Here is a 15838-nt window from a genome sequence, read left to right as displayed (position 1 = left end):
TATAGCGTAATTTCAATTTCACTAATGCAGCATTTTTTTATCTTCAGTCACATCCTTCTGAAAATCTTTCTCTAACTCAGCAATCTGATTTTCCAATATTAAACTTTCTGCCATAAATTGTTTCTTAACTTTTGTAGAATAACTAATAACCTGTCCCCTCAAATAAGCTTTTAACGCATCCCATACTACAAAATGACTATACACAAAATTAATATTCTCAGTCAAGAATAAAGAGACATGCTCTTTAACAAAAGTAACAAACTCTGTTTTTTTTTCAATAACATTGCATTAAACCTTCAGCTATATGACGAACATACCACTTCTGAAATTTCACAAGAAAAATATATTAATGAATGGTCAAATAGAATTTTACTTTTATATTCAGCTTGCAATACTCTACCCTGTGGGTGTGCTGATACCAAAAAAAAATAAATTCTAGAAAACAAATCATGTCATGATGAATAAAAAGAAAAATCTTTCTCTGTAGTATTAACCTTTCTCCAAATATCTACCAGATTTAAATCTTTCATCAACGCTTTGATCTGTATTGCTGTCTTTGATTTCCTAATACTCTTTGGGTTTCTTTCCAATAAAGATTCCAAAACTCAATTAAAGTCTCCCCCAACTAAAATATTTTCATTACCTTGAGTTAACAATAAAAAAAACTTCTGAAATAAACCACTCATCATCTACATTAGGTGCATAAAGATTAAGCAAAGTCCAAGATTTAGCAAAGATTCTACAATTCACCCATAAAACTCTACCTACATTTCCCTCTGAAGATTCCAATTCAAATGATAAATTTTTATGAATCAAAATCACCACCCTTGCCTTAAAATTAAAAGAAGAAAAAAAAACACGTCCAACCCAATCTCCTTTCAATTTCAAATGTTCCTTTTCAGTAAAATGTGTTTCTTGTAAAAAGGCAATATCAATTTTCTTTTTTTTTTCAATATAAGCCAATACCCTCTTTCACTTAATTGAATTATTTAATCCCTGAACATTAAAACTTGGAAAATTCAAAGTAGACATTTTTACTAATTACTAAAATATTTACATTCTATAAAATAATGCTTCACTTTATAGTTCTTCAAAAACACCAAACACAACACAAAACCCACCCCTCAATAAACAATTTTTTTTTAATTTAAAAAAACACCCTCCCCCCCAAAAAAAACACCCAAAAAGTAGTAAGACCCTAAAAATCTGGGTGTTGTAAACCCACTAGTGGTAGATGACAGTCAAAGCTTTGTGTCATCCACCCCCCCCCCCCACAGCCAGATACATATTCATTATGTAATTAAGAACAATCAAATATAGTAAATATATTCAACCCAATGATTCCAAGCCCAATGATTGTTCTGGATCTTCAATGTCAAGAAGACTTTGTGTCAGCTCTTCATTCTTTCCATTCTTTCCATTCTTTCCATTCTTTCCAAACCCATTCCCATTTCCATCCATTTCCATTTACCCTCCTCTTAGGAGACGATGGTGAAGACTGCCCACTTCTTCGCAATTCTGGCAATGAATTAGCAAAAACCAAGGCATTGTGATCATTCTCAAAAAATTGAGATTGAAAATTTCCATATAAAACCTTCAACATTTCAGGATAACGAAAGCAAACTTATAGCCCTTTCGCCATAAGACATCTTTAGCTGAATTAAATTCCTGTCATCTTCTAATAACCTCTTGACTCAAATCGGCATAAAAAACCACTCTATTGTTTTGAATCATCAACGGGGATTGACTCTGCCGCGCTTTCTGAACCGCCATTCGTAAAATTATTTCTTTATTTTGATACTTCAAACAATGAATCAAGACCGCCCTCGGTGTTTGTCCAGGAAGTGTTTTTTTTTCCTCAATGCTCTATGGGCCCGATCCTGTTCTAAACCTTCAGGAAAAAACTCTTTACCCAATACCTCTGGGATCCAATGTTTAAAAATTTTATTGGATCAGAACTTCAAAGCTGTTTCAATTTAAAAAAAATTATCTTGTACTATATCAAAAGATTTTATACATCTGTTAATATCACTCTTAACTACAGCCATTTCTTGTTTCATAGTTGACATTTCTTCAAACAAAGTTTTCATCTTTATTTTCACATCCATAAATCCTTGGGCTATTTGAGTTGACATTTATTTTGACATATTATCCATTTGAAAAGCAATCCCTTCCAAAACAGTAAACACTGAGTTCAATCAAAATTCCATAGCCACAGCTCCTCCTCCTGGGCAAATTCCAATAAGGTAAGTTCCTCTTCACCTTCAGTCACCATAGGTCCTCTAACTGTGCGGCTGCGGGTTTGGACACCCAATGCCGGCACTTTTTCCAAAAGGTCCCGGACCAGGGATGCTCCGTGCATGCCTGGCAGAACTGCTGGACACGCATGGGTGTCCTCCGATGCTACACTGCTCGTCCCAGGGCACCAAGCAATGTCGCGGGCTCACGGGCCCCTTTGTCAGTTGGGCCGCCTGCACGCACAGCTTCACGTGCACGCGGGTCGGCTGCAACCGAACTCACCAAAGTGCCGGCGCCATCTTGCGACTGCAGGATCGGCGTCGAGGTCAAACTTGAATTGGCAGGAGTCCTCTGAGGTTTGAAAACTCCCAACAACGACTCTGTGGATTCAGCTGTGCAGGTAGGCCTCAGATCGTCGATACTTTTGTATGGTAATTTCTTCTGAAGTAGAGTTTTAGATTTCTTCACATTAGTAGCCATGATGGATCACTGTTATTCAAAAAACTATAAATATTATTTTTAATAACTTTTATACTTTTTAAAGTGAGGAATTTAATAATCCACCTGGGGAAAGGTGGAACACACGTCTTCTACACCATCTTGCTACGGTCCCCCATCTCATCCTTTTGAACTCCAGAGTGTATTGGCCCTGAGCCATCAAACATTCCTCATATTTAAATCTTTTCACCTCTGAAATCATTCTCATACATTTCCCTCCAAAACATCCTTCTTTAGCTATTGGACTCAAAATTGATCACAATATTCCAAATGTGAATATATTCCAAACTGACCAATGCCTTACAAAGCATTACATCCTTGTTTTGAATTCTAGTCCTCTCAAAATAAATACTGATATTGCACTTGCCTCCCTTACTCAAACTGCAAGTTAACAGTTATGGAATCCTGCACTTGGACTCCCAAGTATACTTAGACTTCCAAATTCTCTCCCCATTATAAAAATAGATGGCACCTTCATTCATTCTTTCAACATAAACTTCCCAAATCTGTATTTAATCTGCCGCTTTTTTGCTTATTCCCCCAACCTGTCTAAATCTCTCTGCAAAACTTCCTCATTCTCAACACCTCTGTCCCTCCACCCTATTTTGGTATCATCTGCAGATTTAGCCACAATGCAATCAATTCTGTTATCCATATTGTTAACATATCGCATGAAAAGAAGCAGACCCAACACTGACCCCCGTGGTCTCCACTAGGCAGACAACCAATAAATGCCCCCGATGCTCCCACTTTTTGCTTCTGCTATTTAGCGAATTTTCTATCAATGTTAGTACCAGTCCTTTGTTGCCATAAACTCATAGTGTATGTTGTGGATTATGGAAGATATTTAAGCAACTTTGACTGACTTCATTCATACCACACTGCTCTCTTACAATCACTTGGTCATTAATTGACAAGTAAATATCTACCAAAGATTAGCAACATTTGTAATCGAGATCCTTTGTCAAGTAATTGGACCTACAAAAGTAACAACAGCTCACCCAATGAAATAATGAGTCTGTCCTGATTCAATTTGCCAGGCAATGCTACTAATCTGATTGTCCTCACTTCAGCTTTTGGATTTGAACTCTGTCTGGTTAAATATTTGAATCAAATCATGATGAATTTTACTCAGCTAAGAGAGATTAATTCATTTTTCTTGCTCTGCCATTGTTTGCCTTTTTAAACACAAATAACTTCTGTGTTATTTTCCAAAATGTTTAGCATATCAGAACATTAGTGATTTGGTTCCAATCCTTAAGATCAAAAATGAGAGAGATAGTCACAGAGACATATAGCGTGGATCAGGCCCTCCAACTCAACTCATCCATGCCAACTGAGATGGCATTCTGGACTAGTCATCCCATTTGTCTGCACTGCTCAATATCCTTGTAAACCCTGCCTATCCATTTACCTGTCTAAGTGATTTGGAAATTGTAATTGTGCCCGCTATCGCTTCCTCTGGCAGCTTGTTCCAGATATGATCTTCACAGCAATTAGCTCCTGGTCTACAGCCAGTATTGTTAATTTGCTGTTGATTGCAAAATCTGATCCATTATCAAAAATAATATTGAGCTGTTGCAAGCATCGCCTTCAGATGTTCAGTATCTCTATCAATTCACCAGCCTGTTTATTGGGTCCAAAGAAATAGTTCAGAAAAGCATATTGCCCTATTGTGATAAGAGAAGCAATTAACAATTTCAGTAATCATCTACCAAAATGCAACATTGAGTGGTGTGTTGAGGGAGGGTGAGGATGGTTCTTCAAACTTTTTTCTTGGTCATGTTTTTATTGTAAAATATCTTTTTGTTTATTTTTTTTATCTGTCTCAGGTTTGACAGAAACATATTCACTAATTTTAGAAAAAATGCTTGTGCTTGACTCATAGAAAATATACTTCAGGTGTATATTTACTTAAAATAATCCAATGATTTTTTTAATAATCAAAATTTGTCAATTTAGAATGCATTTACAGGACAGAGCAGATCTGGATGATGTTTTGGTCTTTTATTGGGCAAATGTGGACAGTACTTCCTCTTCAACACAGAATGATGATAGCTGCAACCACACATATCAATCAATTCTTTCTTTCCTTCAAAAACGTGGTTAAATATAATGCTTTCACCACAATGTCTTGGTTTACAACTACCATACACATTATTTGCTGGACTTGTGTTCTTATTCTGATCTGGTATATCAATTGAATTGGATTAGTTGACAACAATGAGAACTCTCCGTTTCATTTACATCATCTTTGGAGGCTACAAGTCACCCTAGTATGTTACACTCTACTTTTAGCAGATTATGAAAATGTGGTATCAAAGAGCACAAATAGGACCAAGTGAAGACCTTTTATAAAATTTGGCAATCACTTTGATACAGTAGTGATTAAGATACACATGCATCTTGCCTACAACATTTGCCTTTATTCATGCTCTCAATGCAAATGAGTTTTATATTCATAAATCTGGATTAATATCTGTGGAAATAAGGAATCTTACCAGAATTGTGGAACCTTGCAAAATAAGCATTTAAATGAGCAAACTGAATATATAAAAGAAGTGAAAAGAGACACTATTTCTGGTTTTCTGCAAAAACGTGTTTTACAGGCAAGTAGTACATTTTTAAAGTGCCTCCTTCCTTAAACCCATCCTTGAAACCAAAGATGATATCAACAATTTATTACCAGCCTTGGTACTGAGTTGCTCAGCCAGAAAGCTGGCAAGAAAAGGTTGAGATAAATTCAGGTAAACTTTGAGGAGAAAGAGAGATCATGGGATACTAAATGGTTGGCAGTTAGCGTGGGGGTTAGTGCAATGCTACTGCAGCTCCAGAGAACCAGGTTTGAATGCACTGCTGTCTGTGAGGAGTTTGTACATTGTCCCTATGGCCATATGGGTACAATCCCAGTTTCCTCCCATGTTCCAAAGGTGTGTGGATTAGTAGATTAATAAGTCACAATGATATAATTGGGCACTATGGGTAGTTTCACTAAATTATATCATTAAAATAATTAGAAATTTAAAGAAGGGATCAGATTTCATTTTTTTGAAGGTTGAGGAAAAAAAATTGGTAACATAATCATAGCAAGGTCTTCACACAGATATTATGAAGAGATGCGGAGAGGATTCACTTAAGTTGTGCAGATAGTTGTGCAGATAGCCTGTTCTAAATATGACCTATTTAGTATCAGGATAGTGGCAAAGAACACATTACCTACATTGCCATGGATGGATGAAGCCAAGGCTGCTACAATGGGACAAGATAAATCTTTTAAAAAAAACCTGGTTCTAGAACCAATAATTATTCTCCCAGTCCAATACTCATTTACTTCAGGTCTTAGCTGGTAGCTTTAAAAAGCCACTCTTGGAGCAAATAAAATTGAAAACCTCAATATGGATAAGATTCTTCAAAATCCTCAATGCATCCTGCGAGTGAGTGAAAAAACATGGACAACATTTTTTGAGAGAGAGAGAGATGGGTATTGGTATTGATAAGAAAGTTTCCTTATTAATAATAGATTTTATGTTCTATCTTCATGGACTTCCAATATCATTACTGCTGGAGACAGCCTGCTGATACCTCTGTTGGGTCTACTCTTACAATGGCAAAGGGATGACGCTTTGAAGTGTACTTTTCCAAGGCACATCAGTGAAACGGAAGAGACTTTACAAGGTCTATGCAAATGCAGCATGGATTCAGGAAGGCAAGATCATGTTTAACAAATTTTCTGGTGTTTATTTGAAGATATACACTGGATAGAGGGAAACAGATGAATGTTGAAAAATTGGCAAAATGGTTCCACTGGTGTGGGGGATTATGGGTAAATAAGACAGCCATTGCTCCCGTACTCCAGTATTGAGCCATCACTGCGAACAGGAGCAGTACATAACGGCAACACCCTGCATCCCAATTGCGGCAGCTCCCCTCCCCCCACCCACTGTTTGTGGTATCAGAACATTGTGGATGCACCCACTCACCCCATTTTAAGCAGTAGCACATCACGGGAGGGGGGGTGAATGATGGCTGGTAGTGGAGGGGGGACTGATGGCCAGGAGTGGGGGGGAGGTGGGGGGGGAGAGGGGGAGAGGGGGAGAGGGGGAGAGGGGGAGAGGGGGAGAGGGGGAGAGGGGGAGAGGGGGAGAGGGGGAGAGGGGGAAACATAGGGAAAGATGAGGGGTGGTGGGTAATGGGAGCCAGAAAAGTTGAAGTTAATGCCATCATGTGGGAGGATGACTTCATGGAATATGAGACATTAATCCTCCAGTTTGCAGGTGGTCTCAATCTGGCAGGGCAAGTGACCATGGACAGATATGTCAAGAAGTGAATAGGGTGGGGAATTGAAAAAGGTTACAAAAGAAGATCCCTCTATTGCAGTGGCCAGAGCCAAGGTGATCAACAAAGCAATCTCAGTCTGTGTCCAGTCTATCTGATGCAGAGGAGTCCACAACATGAGCACAGGATGCAGTAGATGATCCCTGTAGATTCACAAGAGAAGTGTTGCTTCACTTGGAAGGTCTGTTTGAGGCCCCAAATGGTGATGATGGAGGGCTGTGGGTGCAAGTGAGGCATCTCCTGTAGTCACAAGGGTAGATGACAAGGGGGTGGAAGGGAGGACCGAACAATGATGGAGGGAGTGGCTCCTGTGGAAGGCAGAGAGGGGAGGAGCATGGCACCTACATCTATGATTGCAGGAGGTGCTCCACATAGCTGACAGCTCCCAACATTTAGGCCCCAAAACAGTCCTTCCAAGTAAAACAACACTTCACTTGTATACCTGCAGGAGTCATCAACTGTATGTAGCATGACTGAATGCACTCCGAGATGAGTGCAAAGCTAAGAAAATATGATAGTCCATCGGGTATACTCTTAAGTTGTACTGCAGAGCCAGCACAGATTTTATAAAGCTCTCTATGGAGCCAGTATCTACTAAGCAGTCAGTCAAATGTCTGTTTACTTTTATCTCCGTCGTCGAGTTATTCAATTGGTGATTCAGGATGACTGATGCCAGTACCGATGCCTAAACCCCATCGCTCTCCATGATGTCAACTCTCTCCTCTTGGCCCGAGGGCAGACAAGATGGTGCTGCTCTCCACCTTGATCCGATGATGGACTAGGTAGCACCGACCTTGAGGTGCAGAAAGATGGCTGCCATGGTTCACCGCAATGCTTCACTTCCGGTGGCAGGTCCCGCCATGAGGTTCAGCAAGAAGACACTGGTGATGAACAACATGGAGGGGTGGGGGCCAGTCTTTCAGGACTCGGGTACAGGTCGAGCAATGATTCAGGGATGCACACACAGTCACCCTCTCTGGGTTCCTTTTACCCCAACTCCAGGGTTCTGGCCAAGTCTTTCTTCCCCATCTCTAGCAGTCACTGCCTCATTTGCCTCAACTTCATTCCTGGCACGAGGGTGTCCCGGATTTGTTCTTCCTCTCTCACCCAGGCTATGGCTGGTTTGTAGTGGCATTTTCTGGTCAGGGTCCACAGTTCAAGAATATAGTCATCCAGAGACTCATTCGGACACTGCCGAGTTTGAGAGAGTCGGTGCCTCGCCAGCCCATCATTCTGAAGCCTTGTGTAGAGGACCTTCAAGTCTTTTAAGGCCAACTTGTAGGTAGCACAGTCTCTAATGATAGCATATCCTTTGTGGCTGACTCGAGAGAGAATTGCCGATTTCAGGAGACCATCCCTGTTGAAGATGTGTGGCCATCAAGTAGGACTGGAAACACTCCAGCCAGTAGGTGAATTCCTCCTGGGCCTCAGGGGACTGAGGGTCAATCTGGAGTACGCCTGGCTCCAACAGTTCTTCCATCCTGTTTCAAAGTAAGCTATTATAATTGTAGTGCGACTGAATGAACTCAGAGACGTGAGGAGTATAAACACGCTTTTAATAGCTTACAATAGTCCTTAGATGAATCTGAGTTAAGGCGGGAAAACCAGGATTTATATTGGGATAGGTGAGGGTGGAGCCAGGGGAGGAGCCAGCCATCTGAACAATACATTGACAGTGAAATCGTGTCCCTGTTGTGGTCTCCTTTATATTGGAGAGGCTGAACACAGACTGGAAAATCGCATCATTAAGCACCTCAGTTCTGCCGCCGCTATTGCAGAAATCTACCAGTGACCACCCATTTCAATTCCCAACCCCATTCCTATCCCAACAAGTCTGACCTTAGTCTCAGCTCTGGCCGTCTGAGACCAGCCGCAAATTTGAGGAACAACATATTCCATCTGGGCACCCTCCAAACAAGTGGCATTAACATCGACTTCTCCAGTTTCTGTTAGACACCCCACCATCTTTCCCTCTGTCTCCTTTCCTGTAGCTCTGTTTGTCTGTCTCTCTCTTCCCCCCCATCTCCATTACCCCAGCTCTGCATTCACAGTGCCAACCAGCCACCACCCCTCCCCCCTTCCCCACCCACCCCCATCAATCAATTCTCACTTTTCCTCTATCTTGGCCTCTTCTCCAAATCTTTTGAACACTTTTTGTCTGTTAGTATGTACTCCTCCCTCACCATTTTTTTTATTCATACGTCTGCCTGCTTTAAACCATACCTTTAAAAAGGGCTCAAGCCTGGAACGTCAGTAATATATTTTTACCTCCTATGGACACTACGAGATCTATTGAGTTCCTCCAGCATTTCTGTGGTGTTACTACAATCACAGCATTTGCAGACTTTCATGTTTCACTCCACTGGTAAGTGAGACTAGAACAAGGGGACATCACTTCAAGATTCATGGAATCTCTAAATTTAACATAGAGTTGAGGAGAATCTGCTTTTCACAGAGAGTACTGAAACGTTAGAAATTTCCACCCAAGGAAGCCTGTAGACACTGCCTAATTAAATACATTTAAGATACAGATAGACTTTTGCATTGTCTGGTAAGGCTAATGTTGAAAAATCAGTTCAGTAGAGCTGAGAAAAAAGCCAGATTTAAATTATTTGAGATCTGCTTTCACCACCTCCATCATCATTTACTACACCTCCCAACCACCACCACCCCACAACCCCACTGATCATGAGTCTCTGCCACTGGAAGTGAACATTTATATCAGTTGCTAAAATTTAAAATTGTTAAATTTAATATTGATTTTATTCTTCATGAGAAATTTAAACAATGTCAAAGAATAATATTCAATTCCAGCATAAACCATTGTGGTAAATAAGGATAATAATCTTTGGCTGCTATGCAGGCTTCTTCCTAATCTTCAATTCACATGCTTTTCAGACAGCTTGTCTTTTGCACACAGATCCAAGTTTATATTATCATAGGTTTACTGGTGAGACACAGCTCTTAGTAATCTCTTACAATTTCTATTATTAGGAAGAACTCTACACATAGCCAAACCAGCAATAATTATATTTGCACTCAGCAGGAGACTGGCTGCAATTTTAATATTAAATCAATGAAGTTAATCATTGTGTTAGTTGCTCAATGTGGCCTGTAACAATTTCAACACATACTGCTGAATTTAGTATTTTTAGAGTAATGTAACTTTGAACCCATCAAGTCACATCCAGTTTATTGTCATCTGAATTTACAAGTACATCTCTGATTCACACAGACACACAACCAGACAAAGCACACATACAGACAGTACATATGCAGGACAAATATTTCATCAAAACAAATAAATATTGTTTAGTTCACATGAGTCTCGGATGGTTAGTGTGAGCAGTTCCTTTGGTCATTCAATGCATCATGTTGGCTGTAAAATGTGGTGATGCACAATAGCATCCACTTCTGCTTTCCTTTCAGATTTCCCTTTGTGTGGTTCCCAGAGGAGCTGGACCCTTGTATATTTTCCCTATGGAGAGCAGGAACAGATTATGTCCTGTCTGCATTTAAGGTTGTAAAATAAAAATACATTTGCTGGATCATGCAGAATCCTGAAGATAAACTTTATGCATTGAACTGATATTTCTAAAAATCCTTGTAGCTCACTTTGACCTTTAGTGTCCATTTCAGATTGGCAAGTTGTTGCTCCAATCTCCCTGGTGGAACCGACACCAACTTGACCGTGGCAAGAACCATAGAATCATACAGGACATAAACATGATTTTTGGCCACCTCATCCATTCTGACCATGAAGTCAAACAACACTAGTCCCATTTGCTTGCATTGAATCTATGTCCCTCCATGTTAGTCCTATCAATCTACCTGTCCTAATGCCAGTAATTTTATTTGGCTCTACAACCTCTTCTGTTTGAGAGAACCACACTATGCTGTCTAAAAGTGTCCCCCTCGTACCTCCTTTAAGTGTCTTCCCTCACCTTGTTCACTCTAGTTACAGACTCTGGCATGGGAAAAAGACTGACAATCTATCCTGTTTTTGACCCTCAAAATTTTATAAACATTTAGATGGTCATAATTTCATCTTGTATGTTCCATTGAGAATAAAACCAGCCTGTCCAATCTCTCCTTATAATTACAGCCCTCCATACCAGATAAATTCCTGGTGAATCCCTTCTCTGCTCCCTCTGTTGCTATCATGTTGTTTTTGGAGGTGGGTGACTAGACTGTGTACATAATCCCAAGAACATTCAGCTCAATGTTGTAAACGTACAAGATGAAATCAACACTAGGGAAATCAAAACCGTATATTTCTTCCATGCTGCACATCAATTTCGCCCTCCAAGCAACTGCTCTTTTTTAAATCTCCCATTTAATTCTGCTGTCTTTAACTTGTTTTCTTAGTGTTGCCTTTCTCCTGATGACCATCATCCTTTGGTATCACCACAACTATGTGTAACCTTGATGATAATCCTCAATTTGATCAGACCCAAATAAATCCCAGCACCCTGTTGACAAAAAATGCATGGTTTTTAAACACTTTCACTGTTTGAATAACAGTAATTGCTTTTTACCATCATATTGCAAACTAATTTAGTTATTTTATTTAATAATTATTCTGCTATAATCTTGTACCTTGTTTATGGGTACAAAGGTAATAGAAGATAGTTTACAGTTTATTTGATAATAGTCCATTTATCTGAGATCAATAAACAAGACAGTTCAGCTGTCTGATAATAGGCCAAAAGTAAAGAAAGATTGCAATGCCGCAAATGGATCTCTCCAGTCATCATCCCATCAAAATGCAGAATCACCTGAAAAAACATTCCAAATCATCTGAAGGAATGATATGGGGGTGTGGAATGTGGATAATCTAAAAACTGAAAATTCAATGTTCATGCCATTTGATTTTTGGCTAACAAGTGCAATGCAATGCACGATTCCTCAAGTATATGTTTATCCTTATCCTGCCAACAGATGAGGCAAAAGACAGGCAGGTTTGTGTGGGACTAGCCAAAGAGTTCAAGTGACTGGCCCTCAAGGTTTAAACTGCAGCCTGTGAACAGAAAGCAAGTCCTCAGTAAAACAGTCAGCTCATCTACATTTGGTCTATTAGAGGAAGCCACATCACGTGCATCGAACACATGCATTGATAAAGCCCTTACCTGTATCTCCCACATCTCATTTCCAGGCTCAACACATTTGTTGCCCTTTACTTCCTATGGATGGCGTGTGACCTGCACTCATCCCAGCATCTGCAGATTTCCTTGTTTAACTTCGCTTCCACTTTCACTCTGCCTTCCCCCAAATTGAACAAGGATAGAGTTCCTTTGGTTCTCACATTTCATTCCATCTGCCACCACATCATTCTTTGGCATTTCCACCAAATTCAACATGATCCACCAACACCACATCTTCCCCTCCAAGCCTATTTCCACTTTTTGCAAGGAATAGTCTCTCCATTGACATTCGGATTCAGCTTTCCTTCTCAACCAATCCTTCCACCACTTTATAAATCCCTTCCTGCAACTGCAGAAGGTGCAAAACATCCGTACATTTAACCCCCCCCCCCCCCAATCCAACCCCCTCACCTCCATTCAGGGCCATAAGCAGATATTCCAGGTGCACCTCATCCAACCTAACTGACTGTAAAACTGTCCACATACCCTTCTCCTCATCCCACCCACCCTCATTGGTCTGTCCTCCCATCCGTTTCTCCTCCTCTACTTTGATTTGTCCATTATTCTGTTACCTGGTCCTCCATCCTCCTGCATATGTGCTTTATACCTTCCGTTCCTCAAGAGTCTTAATCTCAAAAATGCCATCCAATTCAAAATGTTAATTATCATTTTCTCTCCAAGGAATCTGCCTTGTCTGCTGAGGGCCTCTTTTTTGCTCAAATTAAATACTGTCTTTAATTTTCCTGACTGGAATCTTGTTAAAATGGAGTATTCTCAATGGCATGAAACTATTTTGATAAAATAAACTAAATAAAGCATAAGACTTTACAAAGATGAAAGAAGAAATTGTGACAATATGGTTAAATTAGTGAATTGGTAATTCAGAAGCTGGATGAAGAATCTTGAAACATGAGTTCCAATATCATCAAAGCAGTTGTGGGAATTAAATTGAATTAATACTCCAGACTTTATTGAAAAACAGAGTGATTGAGTAAAATATACCATGTTTCTACAGTACTAGTATTAAAAATCCACCATGTCCTGAATTTCCAGAATTAATGTTCTTCCCTTTTTTCCAAACTGGCTTATATATGCCTCCAGATGCATTGTGTGGAAGAATGCATTCTAAAATGTTTTGGCAAACTTATAAGATTTATCAGAAACTGGTATTTAATTTTAATTTTTCAACACCAAACTCTCTAGATTGCCCAGTAAATGTGACCTTATGAAATCATTCTGACAAACTGGGGACTGGTATATCATAATTTTTCACAGACAAATGCTCACAGAGAAGTTGACTGACAAGATTGCAGGATATGTAATACCAACAATTACTCTATGAAATGAGAAGTGGGTAACAAAAAAAATCATGTAAATAAACGAGGCAATTAAGAGAAGTTGACTGACAAAGTTGCAGCACATGTAATACCAACAATTACTCTATGAAATGAGAAGTGGGTAACAAAAAAAATCATGTAAATAAACAAGGCAATGGGATATTAAAAGAATTGAGCTCTCGCTTTTCATAACCTTTATCAAGGATTTGGAAGGCAAAATTACAAACTCAGATTGTAAGCCCGTAAGCCTTTATGTGGAAAGGCTTTGAGGGTATATAGACAGAGCAGAATGAGTGAACAAGATCATTGCTGATGGAAATTGGGAAAATTTGATGCACCTGACTAACTGTTGTGCTTGTTAAATGATGAGTAATTGGATTACATTGATACTTAATTGGACTTTGGTGTGTATCTACACAAGGCACTGATTACAAACATGAAACTGCAACATGGTGGGGGGGGGGGGTAAAGGGTTTGTTACCTTTTATAATGGGTGGGTTTATTTTCTAATTGTATGGGTGTTGATGAGACAAAAATCCAAACGTTTACCGTGCAGTTTTTGTTCCAGTCCCGGGAAACGATGATTGCTGCAGTGTACCTGTTGAGATTGTTCAAGAGATTGTGCAAACTGGGAATGTCAGGATTGGAAGAATAAGAAGTGATTTTGTGGGAACTTCAAGTACTTGACAGGAAAGATGCAAAGAGGACGTGGCCGAGAAGTTTGTTTCTTAAGGGGGGGGGGAGGGTACGATTTTAAAACTCGGATTTAGCAATGATGAGAAGAAAATCCTTCCTAAGGGCGCTGAACCTTTGCTATTCTCCAACCTGGATGGCTGAGAAAATCCAGTCGTTGTGTTCATTTCAAACAGAGAAGGACAGATTTCTGAGAACTAAGAGAACCAAGCGGGGCTTGAGCAAAGCGACCACCTGCGGCCGATACCAACGCAGGGTCGCTGCATTCACCAACCTCGCTGACGATGGTGGAGATGTATTGCTCCCGACTGTACTCCCACCCATCCAGACACGGCTCCTGTTCGACCCCAGACATGTTGACCAAATCTGGGTCGGGGAAAGTCTCCGAAAGGTTCACGATCACGTCCAGGCGGTAGCGGCTGCACTTGCTGTAGTGGGGATCGTCTCCTGGCACCAGCGGGATCGTCCTGTTCATCCAGGCTTCGCTGAGGTTGAGATTCGCGGGGATTGAGCAGCGATGATCTGGCACATCCCCGACGAAAACTATGGACAGTCCAGTGAAACCGTTGGGAAAGATGCTGACACTCAAAAGGAGGAAGATAAGTTTCTGGAACGGCCCCCAGTCTCCCAGGAAAGCGGTAATTTCCTCGTAATCCCGCACCTCAGGTACATCTGCATCGACGGCAGCGACTTCCATCCCGGGCGCTTCAGAAGTTACAGAACCGGATTGTCTCGAAAAAACAGTGGTCTACAAGCACTTGGCAACGTCTGCCATTCGCCCCAGAATCGAAAACAGCCTTTTGTAGTCAAGAAGAAGTGCAATGTATAAAAGTGGTGGAAAAACTCAACAGGGCACGCAGTGTCCTGAGGAAGCACAGGGTGGCAGACGGTCCGGACTCGGGTTCTTCTTCAAGACCGTTGAAAACCCTGGAGGTATCTGATTGGGAAAAGGTAGGAGGAAGGAAAGGGAGGGAACAGACGTTGCAGGCGCAGAAGAGAAATGAGCACCAGAGGGTGAAAATGGATAGTTCTCTGATAGAAGAAAGGGAAGGGGTAGGCAGTTGGCAGAAGGGAGACAGAGGGATGGGAAAGAGAAAGAGAGAGAGAGAGGGAGGGGCTAACAGAATTTGCAGGTTGCTATTAAATTCGTCTCTTTGGAGACTGCAAGAGGAATATAAAGAACAGAATTGCTCTAATTTGTCTGACCTCAATTGCGCAGTACACGAGGCCATGGCCAGATTCAGATTTATTGTCAGAGTACGATAGCCATACAACTCTGAGATTTTTTTTCTGCGGGCAAGGCAAAATTACCATTAATTGGTAGTCCAAAAAAAAACTGTACAGCGTATACATGTAAACAAATAAAGAACTGTAGACAGATAATGATTGTAAAAAAAAAAAATGCAATACAGAGAATAAATAAGAAAATCAAGGAAGTTTGCAAGTAATTGACATTTGATGGGTCCCTGATGGAGTTTGTTGTGGAGGGGTACCAGCTGTACCTGAATCTGGTGGTGAGAATTTTGTGGCACCTAGACGTCTTTCCTGATGGTAGCAGCGAGAACCGAGCACGTACTGGATGGTGTGGATCCT

The 15838-nt window shown here is 40.5% G+C and overlaps 1 protein-coding gene across 1 annotated transcript in view; it reads right to left on the bottom strand.

Moving 5' to 3' along the window:
* The window catches only part of LOC138742842 (organic cation/carnitine transporter 2-like), a 55763-nt gene extending 40800 nt beyond the window's left edge, over nucleotides 1-14963 (bottom strand). The window contains exon 1 of the mRNA XM_069897765.1: nucleotides 14520-14963. Coding sequence (XP_069753866.1) covers nucleotides 14520-14942 — 423 coding nt within the window. The 5' untranslated portion in view covers nucleotides 14943-14963. The remainder of the gene's footprint in view (nucleotides 1-14519) is intronic.
* Nucleotides 14964-15838: the final 875 nt, after the last annotated feature.

This window comes from Narcine bancroftii, chromosome 9, assembly GCF_036971445.1.
Source record: "Narcine bancroftii isolate sNarBan1 chromosome 9, sNarBan1.hap1, whole genome shotgun sequence".
Lineage (NCBI taxonomy): Eukaryota > Metazoa > Chordata > Chondrichthyes > Torpediniformes > Narcinidae > Narcine > Narcine bancroftii.
The sequence above is the reverse complement of the archived record's forward strand: the minus strand, read 5'-3'. Positions and strand labels throughout refer to the sequence as shown.